Raw genomic sequence first — 19,872 nt, forward strand, 5'->3', positions numbered from 1 at the left:
CTAAACAAAGCCTAAATATGGGTTTTTTTATTCATAATCATTATAATTTTCGAACTTTGGAGAAACACTATTATTATTCATCTATTTTGAAGCATGTCATTACAAATTTTCGTTTACTATAAAAATGTCACAGAATATGTATAGAGACGACTTGAGCTCAGTTGCAGACGTATACGAATACGTATACAGCATTGCAGCCTCTCTCCCTGTCACTGGTGTATGGGTCCCATATGTCGTCATCTTCTTCCTCCTCTTCTCTCATCTCTTCTGGGTGAGTAGCATATGAGTCACCGTCCATGGCGAGCATCAGCGGCTAGCATGTGGCCTAGCAATAGCAACAACACACAGGCGAGCAACAGCAGCAGCACGCCAGCTGCGAGCCACGAGCTCGCCATCTACGAGCAACAGCTGCAGCACGCTGGAGCAACAGTAGCTCGCCATTGACGGGGCCACGAGCTCTACACCAGCTAGGAGCACCTAGGCTGCGAGCTCCGCGCCGCTTATGTCGCGAGCTCCACATGTCGTACGGGCCGCGAGCAGCAGCAGCACGATGCGAGCTACCTTGCTTCCCACAAGTAGCAGCTAGCACGCTGCACGCGGGCGAGCAGAAGCAGCACATGCCGAGCGGCTGGTGGTGGGGCGCATGTGGCTGGCGCCACGCAACCTGCGTGGAGCTGGCCATGGACGATGCGACCCATACGGCGCACGGAGCACGTGGCCGGCGAGGAGCTTGCGGCTTGGGTGGTGAGCAGAGCTCGCAGCCCACGCGCTCTCAGCCGGTGTGCTGCTGCTGCGGCTGCTCGGCCACGTGCTAGCTGCTGCTGCTCGCCATGGACAGCGACTGATGCTGCTCACCAAGGAGAGAGGAGGAAGAAGAAGGTGACATGTGGGGTCCGCGTGTCGGTGAGAGGGAGAGAGAGGCTGCAATGCAGTATTGCAGTATATGTATTTTTATACGCCTGCAGCTGGACGATACGTATTCTGTGGTATTTTCGTAGGAAATTGTAATGATAATGCTTCAAAATAGACGATAGTAACGGTGTTTCTCCAAAGTTCGAAAATTATAATGGTATTAATTGAAAAACCCTTTAAACATCTATGTTCACAATATTGTTAAATGCATCTGGACACACGGACTGTCTAAGTTTCGAGAATCTGAGTTTTCAGAATCTTCGCAGCACCTGTAAGCAATTTAAAACGACAACTGTAGCAGGATAGTACGTTTCTGATAGCCTAGACATTACTTCGTTCACCAAAACATTGGATTCTTATACCATTGTTTATGACACTACCATGGATTCTTATACCATTGTTTGTGACTCTATCATCGCACCCCGAAATAATATTCACTCACCCATTCCAGAATGGTAAGCACATTTTTTTATATAAAGGACAATTAAAAAACGCTACAAACTTTGGCAAAACAACTAATTACATTATATAAATGTCACTTTAAAATAAGAAACTTGCATCATTCTTAAAGTGTATCTAAGATGCAATTGGTTCTTTGGATGGCAACGTGTTGTAAAGAGAACTTAAGAATTTAGATATATTTTGTATAACTTTTCGTATTCATATTCAAAATATGTTGGGAAGGAACGTATTAGTCCAAATTTTAACATATGTGCCCCCTATGTTTTTTTTTTAGATCATACGACCGCATGTATTTCATAATTTCATTAAGCAGAAGAAGAATCCGTACACCCGGCAGTAATTCGTAGATTACCGAAGAAGCCCTACAACTACTGGCACGACACAAGGTTTTAAATTACATAGAAAGAAAAGGCGCTATGAGGGAAAGCAGGCACGCCCTAAGGCTGCGACCGACGGCAGCACACAGCCGAGAGGCGGCGAAACCCTGCCGCGATCCAGAAGTCGGCCTCGTCGAGGATCGCCTGAAGGAGCAGCGCCGGCGAGCGCGGTGACCCTCCAAAGGTTCTCGCGTTGCGCTCCTTCCACAGAGACCAACCGACTAGGAAGAAAAGCGAGTCGAAGGCACGGCGCAGCACCTTGGGCAGTCCCCTCCTGGAGTCAGTCCACCAGAGCATTGCCCTACACTCCCGAACGACGATTAACCCCTGCAAGTTGAACGCTGCGAGGCAGAGCTGCCAGACTTGGCGACTGAAAACACAGCCAAGCAGCAGATGGTCCATCGTCTCGTCCTCGTGGTCGCAAAGGACACAAGTGCACTCATCTTGCAAACCATGGCGCCACCTCCTATGCGCCGTCCAACATTTGCCATGCATCACCAACCAGAAGAACAACCGGACGCGAGGAGGCGCTGACGTCTTCCAAAGCTGGCGCGCTCCTACAGGACGGGAGCAGCCGATGAACATGGCCCCGTAAGATGAAGACGCCGAGTAGGCCTGATCGGCACTCAGCCGCCAGGAGAAGGTATCGGGCGCTCCAGGAGTGAGGATGGTATGCTCAACGATGTTGCTAAGGTTGACGAATTCCGCAATGAGGCGCACAGAACGCGGACCTGTAACGTGGCACACCCATCTGGAGTTCTGCAGGGCTTCAGCTACCGTGACTCCATGCCTGCGCTTGGGCACAGCACCGAAGACGGCCGGCGCCAGGGAGCGGATGCAGGACCCATCGATCCAATTGTCGATCCAGAACAGCGTAGATCGCCCGTCTCCCACCGTAGCAACCGTGGCTGCCTTGAAGAACTCCGCGGACGCCTTCTCATCCTTGTCGGGTAGCCCAAGCCTAACTTAATCTATATGAAATTTACACTAAGCTAATTAATTAGTTTATTTTCAAATTGATTAGTTTTTTCCCTCTTAAATCCATATCAGAGAGAGAGAGAGAGAGACGCACAGTAGGGTATTTAGAAGCAAAATATTATTGTGTATTGGGAGGGAGGGTGTGGATCACGATTTTAGCCACAACAGTGTGGTTCGCGCTTTACTTTAAGTTTATACAAAAAAAATTATAACATAATCTCATTTTTTTTAGATAATGGAAGTTTATTTCATCAAACAAATGAAAAACTTCTTCCTACATCACACAGTATATGACCAATAATTATAATCATTATATAATTGTAATATGAGATAGACTCCATCGGCCATATAGTAAGCACATCCAATCAAAGTAAATTATAGAAAAATCATAAAATAAAAAATCTAATTTTGTTAGACTCTACATAAGTCCAACAAAAAATTTCTATGATTTACTATGATCTACATGTGGAGTGTAACAAAAATGGATTTTCTATTTTATGACTTTTCTGTAATTTACTATAATTTTCCAAGATTCATCCAATAAATAAAAAAGAAAAAGACTAAATTGTCTTCAAAACCGCTTATAATAGGTCTAGAGAGGTAAGATTAATGGTTTTAAAAGTTGAGGATGGTGTTTTGCTCGGTTTCCAGAGTTCAAGGAGGAAAATAGATTTTTTTCAAAAGTTGAGGTAATGTGTATTTTTTCTCTTTCTAAACCTTGGCAAAGCCCAAATATGAGTAAATTTGTGGCCTTTTAGGTGTGATGCGTGTTTTGGGCTCTAGCGGCCTGTAGATTTTTTTTAATGGTAGCAGCCTGTGGATAAGGGCATGTTTGGTTGCTCACGTGTAGCTAGCCTGGTTCGTATCCATGGGCCTGGCTTACCCTAGCCAAAGCTAAGCGTATGCAGACTTTTATGTTTGGTTCCTTACATGCAGGTAGCCTGATTTAGAAGAGAAATTGTTTGGTTGCCCACATGAGTATAAATCATGTAAAACAAATATGTCAATATAAATACTAAAATATCAATTATTTATGATAGTGTGCCATATTAATTTTAATTTACCTAATTCAATCGTAATTTGATTTGAAATCACTTAATATTCACTAATTATGTACTAATGACATCAATAGCTTTGCTAATCGTGCATGGCGTGAGCCTGACTCACTAGATGCGGCTAATTCTAGCGTTTCTCTGGATGCAACATCTTTCATTGTTTGAGTAGCGTGCAAGCCTGGCTGAGTGATTTGTCCAGCCAACCAAACACGAGCCCATACATCCGAGCAGCCTGGCCCAGCCCTCATGCGGATACCAAACACGCCCGAAGTTGCTGGGTTCATACATGGGCCGTTAAAAGCACGCAGACTCGGCGCGAGGCATTAACTATAGCTGGGCCTTGAACCAATCTAAGCTGTACGGAATACAGCCCCATGTTGAACTGGCCCAACAGGAAAATTCGCCCTCCGGCTCCCTCCTCTAGTCCTCTCTCCTTTCCCAACGCGACTGCTTTGCCAGCCATTGGGGAATCCGCGACCCTGGTAGTGGTAGTTGGGGACGGAGACCGGCAAGATTCGCCGCGGAGTGTTCGAGAATCGGAAGCTTCGACTTCGAGGTGCGCGCATTGGTCCAAATCCTCCCCCGTTCTCTCCTCGGTCTTGCCCCGTTGCCCGCAATCTCCGTGTCTCTCACTTGGTTCCATGCCTCGTCACAGTAGCCGACCAGTCGGTGGAGAACCAGTGGATCTTGAGGACGCGTGCCGTCCTCCCTGACGGTCAATCTTGCAGTGCCGCCTCGGCCTCGGTGGACTCGCGTAAGCACGGCGGCGCGAAGACGGCCGTGGAATTCAGGTGCTTTCCCTGCTTTCAACGCCCGCTGGCTTCGTCTGACCGGGGAACATCGCTTCGCAAGCACACCCGGCCCCAACGCACCTCGCCGCCCAGGATTGACCTTCTCGTCACCACATCCGGTGCGCTTACCTTGGCCACACGCGCGCAGGGACCATTTCATCGCGTTGCTTTCGAGTGACGTCAGGTGAGTGAAGCTGCCCAACTGCTTTCTTCGCGGGGTACTTTAACTGGTAGGCTGCAGTTGACAAAGCCTGTGCCGTCCAAGGAACTGAAGTCGCAAGCTTCCTTCCTAAGCAATAGTCTTTCGCCGGATTAAAATTCGGTGCCGTTCGTCAAGAATTGGGGGTCAACTGGCTACTCTGCTTGCTTCTTTCCCCAAGCCCAGGATCCCTCCACAACTCCAGTTCATCGCAAGCTGCTTGCAGGTTCAATCGAGCGTGCGGCCCTGCGGGTCCTGATCAGTCTAGCAGCTTTCCGTCTGATTAATTCGAGGGGACTCCTTGCTCTTGTCTAACTCCTCCATCCGATCCAGAGGTACGCTTCTTTTTGTGCCTGTGTCTTTGAGGCAACTCGCAGATCTTCCCACTTTTGCTTCGTACTTGGTAATATCATGGAACTCATCAATTGTCATGTCGATTCTTACAATCTTACTGGTACCTGTGACCTATCTTCTTATATGTGTACAAAACCAAGATAAGTCGAACGGCATATGCTCGACTATAGATTTGCTGAAATTGCTGAACGTAGTAGTTCTCTAGCCTAGTATTATCATCCTTGCCGGAGGCCACTCCATGCTTCCCCTCTCTCAGAGGATCGATGCACTATTTGTGATGTTGTCTTGCAGATATATTTTGCTCATACACTGAATTCAGAAATCCACTATTCTAAATCACTTTTCTTTTCTCGTATGCAACAGATGCTGTAATTTTCCCTCAAAAAAAAACAGATGCTGTAATTTCTATAATAAACTGCTTCGAGTGGATCATCCTATGCCCTTGCACAAGCCTCAGTGACTTCATAAATGGCTCGGACCAATGAAGATGGTATAGAAGATGTGCCATGTTCAGATCCAGGTTCACCGATTCTGGCTGAATATCATATCACAGTTCCTGCTCTTCATGATGGACCAATGCAAGGTACAGCCCGTCATGAGCGACGGCTTCTTGATTTCCTGAAAGCCACTCCCTCGGTGCAGTGGCTAAAGAAGATCAATCTTTGTTCCCCATTGATAAAATTTCGGCTTCCATCCGCTAGCGTCCATGGCAGTCTTCATGTTCAGTTCATCAGAACAATCGACTGGAGTTCAGTTTTCACTGTATGCAAGAAATGGCTCAAGCATCCTATGCACATTGCCCTCCTAATATGGCTGCTCTGTGTTGGTGCCGCTGGTGGCATGTTAGTCTTACTAATGTTGGGACTGCTGAACGATGCATTCCCTTCCAAGCCCTTGAGAAACTATTGGATAGAGATTGACAATCAAATACTTAACGCCCTCTTCACCCTCATGAGCTTATACGAGCACCCAAATATCATCCACCATACTGTTCTCCTCTGCCGGTGGCTGCCAGAGGACGCTGCTAAGCTCAGGAAAGTTTACTGCAAGAATGGGATGAGCCGTCCAAATGAGCGAGCACACATATCCTTTGTGGTTGCCCTCCTCCACATCACTTGCCTATGCCAGTATGCTGATTGTGGCCTGTACTGGGGCTACCCCAGCAGATCACGCTCGGATTTTGCTGACAACTTCTTCTTCATCCTAGGCATCGCTGCACCAGTCTTTGCTGGAGTATACACAGTGTACAGTCCTCTTGGCAGAGGCAATGATGCTCTGTCTGATGAAGGAACCAATGAATCAGACATGGTTCAAGTCGAGTCACCTGAAACAGGAACTGTGGTGAGCAATCCCGCATGGGCTGGTGGGCTGTTTGACTGCAGCGAGGACCCTACTGCATGCTACCTCTCTTTCCTCTGCACGTTCTGTGTGTTCGGATGGAACATGGAGCGGCTTGGGTTTGGCAACATGTATGTGCACACAGTCATTTTCCTGCTGCTGTGTGTTGCGCCATTCTGGGTGTTCAATATCACAGCAATGCAAATCCACAACTACGTCCTTGGTGATTTCATTGGTTCTGCAGGGATTGTGCTGTGTTTCTTTGGTCTGCTGTACGGTGGTTTCTGGAGGATCCAGATGAGGAAGACATTTGGGCTGCCCAGAAGCCGGTGGTGCTTTGGATCAGCATCACTAACAGACTACACGCAGTGGTTATTCTGCTGGCCATGTGTGCTTGCACAGGAGGTGCGCACGGGGAACCTATATGATGCGAAGAACGGCAGCTTCTATGAGAAACTTATGGACGGTGATGATGTGGAGAATGGGCCAGGATCAGTGGTTACGGCTGAATTGCCGGTCTCTAATGGAGTAGCAGAGGGGAATGGTATCAATGTCAAACTCACGGTGGATGGTGAAATGATCCCACCCACCCAACCAGTAATAGAATTTGGGGGGACGGGAGGAATTGATTCAGGATTCGTGGCAAATGGTAGCATCCAGCTCAAAAGCTAACCCACAAGTAGCCAAGTCCTATTTAGAAGTAGCCAAGTCGTTCTCCTGTTTTAGTTGGCATCGCTTTTTGTAAATTCCTGTTCAGTTGGTTAGTAATTCAGCTGTTTTATATTAAAAGGAAAATGTAATGAATAGGCAATAATGTCAGAGATATTCAAACTGACATTTTAGATGTACGGGTTAACAGAAAAAATATGCAATTCATTACATCGATCCATTTGAGCAATTATGCAAGTCAGCTAATGTAATCAGTAACTTTAGAAGCCATTGGTTGGAGACAGTTCAAAAGGAGATTCTTATCTACCATATTCCTGTAGTGGCCTTTGGCTGTTTGCAGTGGTCCTTTTCGAGTGTGAAGTCTCTGACCTCATGAACTATTGCAAAGTGCATGCTTTATTTTGCACGGTGGAGAACAAAAGTTGCAATTGCTTGCAGAAAAGAGGAAGGTACGGCGGCAGCTATATAAGCTCCAGGATGCAGAGAGCCAGGCATCTCTACTTGAAGGCTGTTTGAGTTTTGTACAGTAGTTTCCTACTCAGCTACTCTCCCGGCTCTACTCTCCAGGAACCATGGCTGTAAGTTTTTTATAGGCTACTTTGTTTATTACCTGAATTACATGCATCTAGTAGTTTGTCTATCATGTTTATACATGTAAGCAAGTCTGAAAGTTCATATGGCCACAGGTTGTGGAGTTGAAGGTTGGGATGCACTGTGAAAGGTGCATCAAGGCCATTAAGAAGGCAATCAAAACGATTGACGGTAAGCTGACCATCAACCTCAGTTCTTTCCATACCACAAAAATCATTCACTTTGAGCTCTTGTATCGTTCACCATGCTTACAGTCGTGCACATATGCGCATGCAGATATGGAGAGCTATCACCTTGAGACGGAGATAAACAAGGTCACGGTGACAGGGAACGTTACCCCAGAGGAAGTCGTCAAGGCTCTCCACAAGATTGGGAAGACCGCAACCTGCTGGGCCGAAGACTGAGGGCCTTGTTGATTCAGACCCTGAGATTTTTGGTTGGCTGTGTTTGGATGGAGCTGCCTGGGCAGACAACTTTTCCAGGGCTCCAACTAAACATGCCCTGATGGTTCTCAACCTTGTTCTGACGATCATCGATCAGTTAGCTAGCTAGCTACTAATTACTCTATTTACTAGTCAGTAACGGAGTAGATTTCTATCTCCTTAATCTCCATGGATCCTAGGGGCCTTATGCACTTCAGATGTATAGGAATAAATAACCACAGACAGATGCTATGCTGTGACCATGTGAGGCAACCGCTGCTGTTATTCACTGTTGGTTCGATGTCACTCGTAATCTCGTATGATCATAATATACAGAGACACAAAGTCTTGTGTTTACCGGCTCAATGGGGTCCGATTCGCCCGAATCTTGTTTTCTTGCAGATTGTACCAACTTGTTCATGCTCCCATAGGACGTCAGCACATGATAAACACGCGCAGGTTGAGAACGTGTCTACCAGGTTGCCTAACACAGCGTCCTAAATAGGCCAATAGCCTTCCTTGACCATTTCTGCTCTGCAGGCGTTGATTCAGCTGTGCGATCCTCAGCTGACCTGCCTCCATTGGCCCGACATCTGCTACAGTACGCGAGACGAGACCGCTGCCTTCTCCGGCTGTTGCTGACAGCTACTGGCCGGTCTGCTACATGCATGCACCGCCGCTTCCCCGTATGGCACGGCCGTCGAGCTTGCAGGATGCACGGCGGTCGATCGTTTTGAACAGTTCTTCAGCTGCAGATTGGGGGGGCCTTTGCCATGCCGAACTCGTCAGATCAGATGCCGCGTGAACGAACGCCGCTGTCCATGCAAAACAGCTCGGAAACTCCCGCACTCTTCGCCCGTCTCGTCTTTCGTCTAGCTAGTAGCAACCATTTGTAATTAACAAGCGCCGGTGCCGTATCCCGGAGTTTTGTCTGACTTGCAGATAAAACACGTGTTTCTTCCAGAAGATCGATGTCCGTGCCACGGCAGGCAGACCGGTGCAAGGGAGCAGAGGAGACACCGGGATAGGAGCAGAGGTCGCGGCACGGTTGCCTGCTTGGGCGAAAGGAACCATGGCGCGGTGCATTGACAAAGATAGATACAGATAGGATGGTTGGATTGGGGATAGGTGTCGATCCATCATCATCCATAATTGAGGACTGGTTCTTCTTGGTTTGGTTGCTTTAGGGGATTAAGCATTAAATATAAATAAAAATAATTAAGTATATAGTTTATTTGTAATTTACAAGACGAATTTTTTGAGTCTAGTTAATCTATGATTGGATAATAATTACTAAATATAAACACAAGTGTTATAATAACCAAAATAACAAGATAAACAGTGGTCACCAAACTAGATTCTGGAAAGATGTGTGGACGGGCCAGCAGCCGCTGACGTGGAGATTTCCGAACTTGTACAGTTTGGTTAGGAAAAAGAATGTCTCTGTAGCGGAAGTACTGAATTCAACCCCGCTAAACATTTCGTTTAGGCGATCTTTAATGGGGGAGAGGTTGGAAGAGTGGATTAGGCTGGTTACTCTAGTGTTGCCGGTCTCTCTAAACAATAAAAAAGATAAATTCACCTGGTTACTAAAGAAAGATGGAAGTTTCACAACTCAGTCACTATATAGAGAGTTAATGAAAGTGGAGAGAATTGGAGGGAAGGAGTTATTCTGGAAGGCGAAAATACCTTTGAAAATTAAAATTTTTCTTTGGTACTTAAGAGGAGTGGTGTTAACAAAGGATAACTTATTAAAGAGAAAGTGGAGGGGTGATTCTAGGTGCAGTTTTTGCGGCTTTGAAGAATCCATTCAGCACCTCTTTTTCGACTGTCGGGTAGCTCGTTTTGTTTGGAATTTGTTTTTCTTTGGAGATTCTGTTTGGAAGCTTCAAAGAAGGATAGGTTGGTAGTCTTGGTTGCTTTTTCCTGTCTGAGGTGTGCAATCCTTTGTTTTTTTTTTGCGCGATGTGCTCTTTGTAAGGTTGCTGAGTGATATGCTTCTGTTGCGGCTGCCGTTAGTAGGCTGTTGTCTTTGTTTTGAACTATGTTAGTGTCCGTATAGCGGAACTCTAGTCTAAGTATCTTTTTTTTTATTGTTGGGCCAAGCATTCACGTGTGAATGCCAAGGCCGGAATGCTGTTTATTCCGTGATCTAAAAAAACAGGGCCTCAGAGCGAGCGAGCTGCGTACGAACGAATTGACCAAACGCCGTTCGTTTGTCCTGTCGTGGGACGAAGAACTGAGCATTCCGGCATCCCTGCAAACAGCTTGGATGGCTGGCGATGACAGCACGGCATGTTTCAGTCGATTTTGATTCTTGTCTGTCTCCGGTGGGGAGGCATCTTTTTTCCCAGCAGGTTTAGTTTTCTATGCACCGTCGTCGTCTGGAAAAATCAACACATCATTTTCTGCAGTTTCTTCGTCTCCACTCCACGGCATTGCAATTTATAGGATTCAGTACCATTTTTTTTCTTTGAAAAAAACAGCAGCTGGAGTTGGAGACAAAACCCTACAGCCTTACTACAGCTCTAGCATCAGCAGCTTATGATCGTACACACCGCGTCACCGCCACACCGGGTTTTTTGTTTTTTTTTTCAACACAGATCGTAAGTTGTTGCCTTCAGCCGCATGTTCACGTCATGGCTAAAAATATTATTCACTGTTTTATTATGAAAGAAAAACGCTGCTGAATGACTGACAGATTCGGCACATAACCTTAAGCGAACAGGAATAAATTTCCACGGGTCTGAAGAACCAATCATCCTCGTAAAACTCATTTGATCCCGTAAAACTTTCATCTCTCTCTTCATCTATTATATGTCATGTCAACTTATTTAAGGTCATAAAACTTCCATTAAAATTAACCTTGGTAGCAAGCATGTTGCATAAAAAGGAAAGACAAACACATGTCGATGTTTATTGTGGACTTGTAACATAGGGTGGTTGGAGATGAAAATGGGTCAGATCGACCTATTGGGTAGTTAGTTGGACACATGAAAGCAATACCAATGAGCCAATAAACTGAAGAATATCATATTTTGGAGGTGAAAATAAAATGTCACTTTTTAACTTATTTTATTTGATATGCATATCTTAATGTGTATGCTATCATTAAATTAGTCGTAAATATTATGTCTCTCATCTTTCTTAAAGTGTTAATAATATTCATGATCCATGGTAACTGTAAAATATGTAGCCTTTAGCCTTTAGCTGAAATGAGTTGATCCATGGTCTCGAAAATTAGCTTTGAGACCAAAGGATCAGGTCCAATGGTAGGGCCTGACTGGCCATCGTCCCTAACGGTGCACGGTGGTGTACAGCCGGTACGAGTACGACGCATGCGCTTGCATCGGCGAGCACAGTGGGCTGAAACACGGCAGGTAGCTAGCAAGTGAGAACTACGCGTGTGCCGGTGTTGTTGTGTACCGATACGTTGGTTTACAGCCGATACGACGCATGCGCTTGCATCGGCCAGCAGTGGACTGAAAACAACAGCTCCTGCTTTGTTGCCTACTCATCCAGTCAGTCACTACTCTACTGTTGTGGCACCAGCGCTTTCAGCCTGCCCTGAAGAGACAGGCTACTGAATTCAGGCGAGCCATTAGAGAATTCAGAAACGTGGACTGTTTTCCCTTATAATAAAATTAGATAGCTGGAGCATCATCTTCTCTGGTTAGCAAACCGAACGGGTAACACGCACACACCTTCCAAGAAAGATGGAGAAGCTCCAACTAACATATCTTCTTCCTTTTTCCCGTTTTCCTTTTTCCAGGAAAGAGACGACGGAGTAGTCTGCCAGCAGCTCTCTGTATATGCAGCGCTGCACAGAACAGGTATTCCTTCCGTCCTCACCGCTGCATAGAAACGTCAGCCCGTGGACCCATCAGTCCAGGCCAACGACCCAATTGCATTGCAGTTGCAGCCAAGATTTTTTTGTTTTTTATTAGGGAAAAAAATAAACACAGGATGAAAAGCGTTCTTTATTTTTAGCATCCGACGCCGTAAACTTGCGGATAATCGTGCGTGAGGCCTTGGGGACAGCCACTCGCCATGTTGTGTGTGCGATCCAGTCGGTGTCGCTAGAGGGAAGAACTGAGATTCTACTAGCTACCTGTTGGAGTGTGTTGTTGTTTGCTACGAGTAGTTTGTCGGGGGTGTGGCTGCAAAGATACGCGAAGAACGGCGTTTTGTCCTGGTGACCTGGTCGTGCTGAAGAATGGTCGTCTGCTAAGAACCGCTCGCCTGCACTGCACCCAGCAGTAACCGTCACGGGAAACTTTTGCGCAGCGCAAGAAAGGTTAGCCAAATATGGGGGAACACATCAAAAGTCCAAAACTCTCACCAGTGATCGAGTGATGAGCGAGACTCTGCTCAAGCTTTTGAGTAGGGTTCATGCATGCAGACAAGTTAAATCCAACAAGCTGTGCTGTTGTGCACTTGTGCTCCTGCTGTCCTACATTCATGATGCATAAAAAAGTATTAGCAACTAATCGATATATTTCGTACCTATAGCAAATCATAACTTCTCTTTTTGCTTTCTCTCGATATAAACAGTACTTTTATTATTTAATTGCGGTAGATTTATCGATTGTTCTATATGGTTTTCATCCATTTTAATGGTTTTTTATCCTTGCGTCACATCTTGTCGATCTTCAAATTGTGTTTAGGACAAATACTAGCTAGTTATATCAGCTCTTGTGGTGGCTCATCTCTATACATACATATTTAGTTTTTTTTGTATAAAATTTGATGTTAATGTTAGTAATTAAAAGTAAATTTGAGGGAACATTTTATTTTATTTTTGATATGCACATAGGTGGCTAGTTGGGTAACTTAGATGAAAATTGAAAGGATTACTTAGATTATTTGTTATAATGTCGGAGCTGGAAAATCTAGATTCAAATATGACTTTTGCTATTTATTTGTTGACATATTTTTTTTGTTACTAAATCTGTCAGGTTTCTACACGTTTGATTGTGCTTTAGGATTTGTGCTACAACTATGAACTATCTACTAGGTCACATTTATAAAAAAGCTAACATATTTGACTACATAGAATTTGTCAACAGATATCCAGCACTCCCTTCAAATATAAGGGCTATTGTAGATTATCTTTCATAATAACATTGGTGAGAAAACTTGGTGGCATTAGAGACACTAGGTTACTAGGAACACGTCCACGAAATTATGAATTATTTATAAGCATTAGAAGTTCTTGTTTAATACCTAGGGACGAAAGTGGTGTGGATAATTCTCCGAACCGATCCGATCTGAATCCAAAATTTGAGGATATAAAGAAAAAAATTTTAATATCCGTGCGGATATGGATAATCCGAATCCAATTGTCTGCAGATACAAGGTAGGATATGAAATAGGTAAAATCCGATGGATATGGGTTCTCTGCAAATTCTATGCGGATTATTCTATGTTCAAAATAGGATATCCGAAAGTTTCTCTCCCTACACTAAACAATTCGAGATTTTAAAAAGTTTGTTAGTTGAGAACTCTTATTTTGTGATGTGGTTGTTTGATGTTCTAATTTTTAAATTATAAAATTTGCTAGATGCTATTATTTATGGGCTAATAACTTATTATTTTTTAGTGAAGATACCATGTTAAGTGTTAATTATTAGTGTGAGAGCTGCAACATAGAATGCAATGTAAGATTATTATCTATTGCCTATTCTTGTTCTCTACTAAATCAATTCTTAACAAGCATATAATTCTCTATGTATACACATGTTACTCAACTATTAAAATCCGTCTTCGATCCGGTTCTGCTCCATATCCGTACCAATTTTGACTACCGAAAAAATCCGCATCCGTGTATTATCTGCTCCGCACCGAATCTGACAAAGAAAAACGGATTAGGATATGGAGAAGGTATTTTCATCCCTAATTAATACCTATAACAAATAAAATTTATCTTTGCACGCCTTTTCCCCTTATTCATTTTGAACTCAATTCACTCCTGCACGCACGCGCGCACACACATAAACTCCACAATTTTTATTCAGATAGCAATCAGTTACTCTATAGGTTTTTTTACATTTAGCTAAGATCTCAGTTTAAATTACGGCAGCTGAATATCTGTGGTCCATGGTATCACGGGGGCACTGAATTTCCGAGTCCCATCGAACACATGCATCATACGCGGCACCATGCCGTCGGGAGCACAATTTTGGGCAAATCAAACACGCCTACTCTGTTGCCCTACACCTCGAGATCACATGCCTAGCATGTAGTAGAAGGATCCGTTACGCACTCACAAGAACCACATGCTCGTTGAATCGCGTAATCATTTTCAAGGAGACGAGCAATATGGTCCGTGGCCCAAGAAGCACATGAATTTGTACCTAAGTTCACCGGGTTGAGTCATCGTAGCCCCTACATGGTGCCGAACTCTTGAACAGTTGAACGCATTCTAAACGACATCTGAATTGGACCAAATGTGTTTTTTTTTCCCTTGGCTCTTTACATTGCTGTATCATGGGCTCGTCACCTCGTCCACGGCTACCGAATCTCGTTGTATGTCAACACGATACAACCTTCAATCTTACTGTATTAGGTTCAGAAAAAAGTTTACCTAACATACGTATACTTTGCTTATGGTATTACCGATTTGTGAGCAACCAGGAAAAATGTTCAAACAGTTCGCTTCCGCTTTATATTACCAAGCTGCAACTGCAAGCACCTATCAAATCAAATTCTCTCTCAGATCAACAAAATTAAATGGTTTGAAGTTGTCCCTAAACTTGTCTGCTGGAGGATTTCATCCAGATCCTGAGCTGTTGATTTGCAGTTTCATGCCCCTAGAGTTACTAGCCCCGTTTGAATGTACCCAACTGACTATTAGCTGTGTTGACAAAAAAAAAACTAGCTAATAATAACTAATTATTAGCTAGGTAGTAGGTAAGATATTAATTAACTTATTAATCGAGGATCTAAATAGAACCTCACAAAACTTTTAGTAGATAATTATTAGCTACATGGAATTCAAAACAAATTCTAAGGGCACACCCAACCCAAAAACTGATAATTTCTATATATTCATTAATTAGGATACTAACGAAGCAAAATTGTGATGTGACATTGAAATTAAAAGAGAGAGAGGAGGAGGATGAGGAGAAAATATTTTTTAATAAAAAAAATATGTCTATACGAGAATAGAGAGACGAAAAAAAAGTAGATGGTAGAGAGAGAAGCTATGTGATTAGACAAAAAGTTATTTTTTAAAAAATATCCATTAGAGTATAGTTCATATGCTTAGTGTCTATATGAACTATACGAAGTAATTCTTTGAAGGTCCAGACTTTCATGATTATTGTTCACCAGACATTTCCTCTCGAATAGGTGGAGCTTTTGTCTCTTTTTGTGTGGGCGCTTAAATAATAATTAGCAAGATTTTTAAATCTCACATGAGTACATGACAACGAATTTAGAGATATGAGACTACAATTTAGTACTTTCATGATAGAGGCAACACTCTCGAATAAGTTAAAAGAACTCTAATTTACATTATTCATTAATCGATGTTGATCCAATAGTCTCAGATTTTGCAAAATCCTGATAACTAAACACTCAAATGCGTAGCCGTGGAAAACGGGAGAACAATAAAACTCAAGGTCATTGATCATGCACACGTACATCCTATCCAAAGAATTAGAGTTAATTTTGTTCAGTAAATCATGTATTTTGTCACGTTCTATACTAGCTTTAGATAATTATAAATTTCAAATCTAAAGCAAAATTGTTTAATAAAAAATCAGTCCATCAGACCCCCCCTAATACCATTGGACGTTTGAGCAGGTCAAAGAAACAATTCGTGACCACCAACCCTTCTTGTCACCCAAAACTTTACCCGCCTGAGCACCCGCCTCACATGACCGCGGGCCACGTCGCCACCGTGCAGCCACGCTGTCCGCTGCTATTGGTGGGTATCCCAGAGTCATCCCGTCGCGAAGCTGGCCTGGCCAGCGAGCGCCGCCAGTCAAACTCCACGAGCTTTGACCAGTCAACAGTCAAACTTTCCAAGCCTATATAGCCCAGCGCAGCTCCGTCGTCGAACAAATCCAAGGCAGCGGCAGCTCCGAATTACCTCCTCCTCTCCCACCTCATCATCGCCTTCCTCCACGGTGCCGGCCAGCCAGGACGTACACGCCGGACACGACGTGACAGCCACCCCGAACACACACACACACACACACACACACGACCGCCGGTCTCGTCGCAGCGCAGAGAAGCCGCAGGTTTGATCGTTCGCCGATGACCACCTCGTCGTCAGGGAGCATCGAAGCACCGGCGGCGAGCTCGAGGCCCGGCTCGTTCTCGTTCGCGAGCACGAGCTTCACGGACATGCTGGGAGGATCCGCGGATGCGGCGGCCGGCGGGGCGTCGAGGTACAAGGCCATGACCCCGCCGTCCCTGCCGCTGACGCCGTCGTCCTTCTTCAGCAACATCCCCGGCGGCCTCAACCCCGCCGACTTCCTCGACTCGCCGGCCCTCTTGAGCTCCAGTGTAAGCAAGCACCGACGAACTCCGTGCAGCGGCGCGCACTGCCGTCCACAAGTTCCTGGAATGCTAATGCGCTTTTGCACGTTTCAGATCTTCCCCTCGCCGACGACGAACGCATTCGCGTCGCAGCAGTTCAGCTGGCTGACGACGCCGGGCGCGGAGCAAGGCGTCAAGGAGGAGCAGAGGCAGTCCTACCCGGACTTCTCGTTCCAGACAGCGCCGACGACCCAAGAGGCCGTGCGGACGACGACGACCTTCCAGCCACCGATTCCAGCGGCCCCACTGGTGAGATCAGCATCCATCATCTGTGTCATCACCCTCTCGTGGGCTCTTTGCTGACTTTTTTGTCCAAAAGAGACAACTACACCACTAAAAAAAAAACAGAACTGCTGTCCGGCATAGTATCCTAGACTATTTTCTTTAATAAGCACACAAATATAAAATAACACTTGTGGTTAGCATCATGTTATGATCATGATCTTTTAATCTTTTGTTTGTACTGTAATTGTCAATGATAAAATTATCCTAATATATCCCTTGCAACACTTCAGGGTGAAGAGGCGTATAGAAGTCAGCAGCAGCAGCAGCAGCCATGGGGCTACCAGCAGCAGCAGCAGCAGCCTGCAGGCATGGACGCGGGATCCAGCCAGGCTGCCTACGGCGGGGCGTTCCAGGCAGGCTCGTCGGACGCCGGCGCGATGGCGCCGCACGTGCCGGCGAGCGGCGGGTACAGCCACCAGGCGCAGAGGCGGTCGTCGGACGACGGGTACAACTGGCGCAAGTACGGGCAGAAGCAGGTGAAGGGGAGCGAGAACCCGCGCAGCTACTACAAGTGCACCTTCCCGAGCTGCCCCACCAAGAAGAAGGTGGAGCGGTCGCTGGACGGCCAGATCACCGAGATCGTGTACAAGGGCACGCACAACCACGCCAAGCCGCAGAACACGCGCAGGAACTCCGGCGCCGCCGCGCAGCTGCTGCAGGGCGGCGACGCGTCCGAGCACTCGTTCGGCGGCACGCCCGTCGCCACGCCCGAGAACTCCTCGGCGTCGTTCGGGGACGACGAGGTCGGCGTGGGCTCGCCGCGCGCCGCCAACGCCGCCGGCGACGAGTTCGACGAGGACGAGCCGGATTCCAAGAGATGGTGAGTGCTTTGATGATGACACAGTTTTCCTTTTGCGCTAAGTTGCATGCTTGGAACAATCGAACAGGTGGAATTGAATTCCTGTTGTTTTTTGTCAGGAGGAAAGACGGTGACGGCGAGGGTATCTCCATGGCCGGCAACCGGACGGTGCGTGAGCCGAGGGTCGTTGTCCAGACCATGAGCGACATCGACATCCTCGATGACGGCTATCGGTGGAGGAAGTACGGGCAGAAGGTGGTGAAGGGAAATCCAAACCCAAGGTAAAAAAAAAAAAATCCCTCTCCGTGGAAAAGAATTCAAAGCTTACTGCAAGTGCAAGTGTGAACTTTTTTTGCTCATGGTGAATGTTTTTCTTGTGACTGCAGGAGCTACTACAAGTGCACGACGGCCGGGTGCCCGGTGCGCAAGCATGTGGAGCGCGCGTCGCACGACCTGCGCGCCGTGATCACCACGTACGAGGGCAAGCACAACCACGACGTGCCCGCGGCGCGTGGCAGCGCCGCACTCTACCGGCCCGCGCCTCCGCCGCCGCCGTCCGCGGACAACGCCGGCCACTACCTCGCGGCGCAGCCGGGCATGGCGTACCAGACGGGGCAGCAGCAGTACGGGTTCGGCGGTCAGGGCTCGTTCGGCCTCAGCGGCGGCGCCGGCGCGCCGGCGCAGAGCAGCGGCAGCTTCGCGTTCTCCTCCGCCGGGTTCGACAACCCGATGGGTTCGTACATGAGCCAGCACCAGCAGCAGCAGAGGCAGAACGACGCCATGCACGCGTCGAGGGCCAAGGAGGAGCCCCGTGACGACATGTCGTTTTTCCCGCAGTCGATGCTCTACACTGACTGAAGGACTGCATCTGCAGAACATGGCAAGACTACATGACGTGATGTCCATAAAACTGTTTCTTTGCATAGGGTTGTTGTTGTTGTTGTGTCTAGGATAGGGTTGAACAAATTTCTTTATTTGTTTGGAGGCCCCCTCCATGTTGGCAGAGACATGCTTGCCGCAAGGGTGCCTCCCCTTAACAGGTGGAAGGGGAAACAAAGGATTTAGGATACTAGAGTCTAGGACACATGGCAATTAGACAAAAGGGTAAAGAAGTTTTGTTACTCATTATTTGTTTTCACACACATGAAAACTGCTGTAGTCAAAATTGAACTGAATTTTGTGTCATAGAGCATTTATCAAGATTCAAACTGGTCCGTCTCTGGTACATTGAGGTGCGCGCGCTAATGTAACCAACCATAAAGAGTACTCTGATCTCACGGTTCTCATTTTCTTGTGAAATTACCATACACATGCTTGTTCGTCAAGACTAGTTCTGTAGACTGTGATTAGTTATAACAGATGCTTGTTTGCCAAGTTTCTCATTTCTTGTGAAAGAAAAAAACATGATTTGAAGACTTGAGCTCAATCAGTAGGCTGAAATTTATTATAAACCACCTATATATTCAGTTGAGTTATGGCTCAGGTTAGCTTGAGCCGGGGCATCGGTCGGTTGTATTTTGTGCCCACAGGCAGGCACTGACGCACACGTTCTCAAAAAGGTAGTCCTATTATATTTTTTTTCATATTTGACATAAGTAAAGTAATATTTTTTTCCCTTCCGAGACCACGACTTCACGTTGATTTCATTAAGAAGGACATAAGCAAAGTCTAACCCTGCCAAACTGCACGTAGCACCCGATCGAAGGGTCCATCCTTCGTTCCACGGGTACACCGCCACACTGCCAAGTACACGTACGCTCAGCATGCTGGTCCCTTGTATTTGAGCCCTTTTTTTTATTTTAAAAAACAAACGTGTATAAGGATTTGACCGTGGATTTTGACCACGGTTCCTCCATGCCTAACCACTAGTACTAGTACTAGGAGATGAAGAAGTTTCAACAGACCGTTTGTCCGAGAACAAAAGGGCAGGACTCGATGCAAGTCAGACACATTTGGACGCTGCACTTAATTGTACGCAGCGAGCGGGGTCAAAATCCGTTCAACACACACTGGCATACACTACGGTACGTAGCGTTTGCTCCCCACAGTTGCGCCACCTACAAGCGAGCTAGCGCGGGACTGCGGGAGCA

General features: G+C 46.1%; 2 protein-coding genes across 5 annotated transcripts; both read left to right on the forward strand.

Annotated features, from left to right (window-relative positions):
- Positions 4,202 to 8,514, forward strand: LOC8057729. 4 transcript variants are annotated; one of them, XM_021457078.1, is made up of 6 exons: positions 4,202 to 4,340; positions 4,440 to 4,759; positions 5,001 to 5,109; positions 5,492 to 7,713; positions 7,822 to 7,897; positions 8,003 to 8,514. In XM_021457078.1, the coding sequence occupies exon 4, from the start codon at positions 5,597 to 5,599 to the stop codon at positions 7,136 to 7,138; it is 1,542 nt and encodes a 513-aa protein (XP_021312753.1). In that variant the 5' UTR covers positions 4,202 to 4,340; positions 4,440 to 4,759; positions 5,001 to 5,109; positions 5,492 to 5,596; the 3' UTR covers positions 7,139 to 7,713; positions 7,822 to 7,897; positions 8,003 to 8,514. The 4 variants fall into 4 exon arrangements, 2 of the variants coding, with proteins under 2 accessions (XP_021312753.1, XP_021312754.1); XM_021457079.1 differs by having other exon boundaries at positions 4,443 to 4,759; XR_002451359.1 differs by lacking the exon at positions 5,001 to 5,109 and having other exon boundaries at positions 7,574 to 7,713.
- LOC8057730 (WRKY transcription factor WRKY24) lies at positions 16,231 to 19,007 on the forward strand. Its single transcript, XM_021455214.1, has 5 exons — positions 16,231 to 16,665; positions 16,753 to 16,947; positions 17,214 to 17,803; positions 17,902 to 18,063; positions 18,169 to 19,007. Exons 1-5 carry the CDS (start codon positions 16,414 to 16,416, stop codon positions 18,638 to 18,640), a joined length of 1,671 nt encoding a protein of 556 aa, XP_021310889.1. The 5' UTR covers positions 16,231 to 16,413; the 3' UTR covers positions 18,641 to 19,007.

The sequence above is a fragment of the Sorghum bicolor genome, chromosome 3 (assembly GCF_000003195.3).
Source record: "Sorghum bicolor cultivar BTx623 chromosome 3, Sorghum_bicolor_NCBIv3, whole genome shotgun sequence".
NCBI lineage: Eukaryota > Viridiplantae > Streptophyta > Magnoliopsida > Poales > Poaceae > Sorghum > Sorghum bicolor.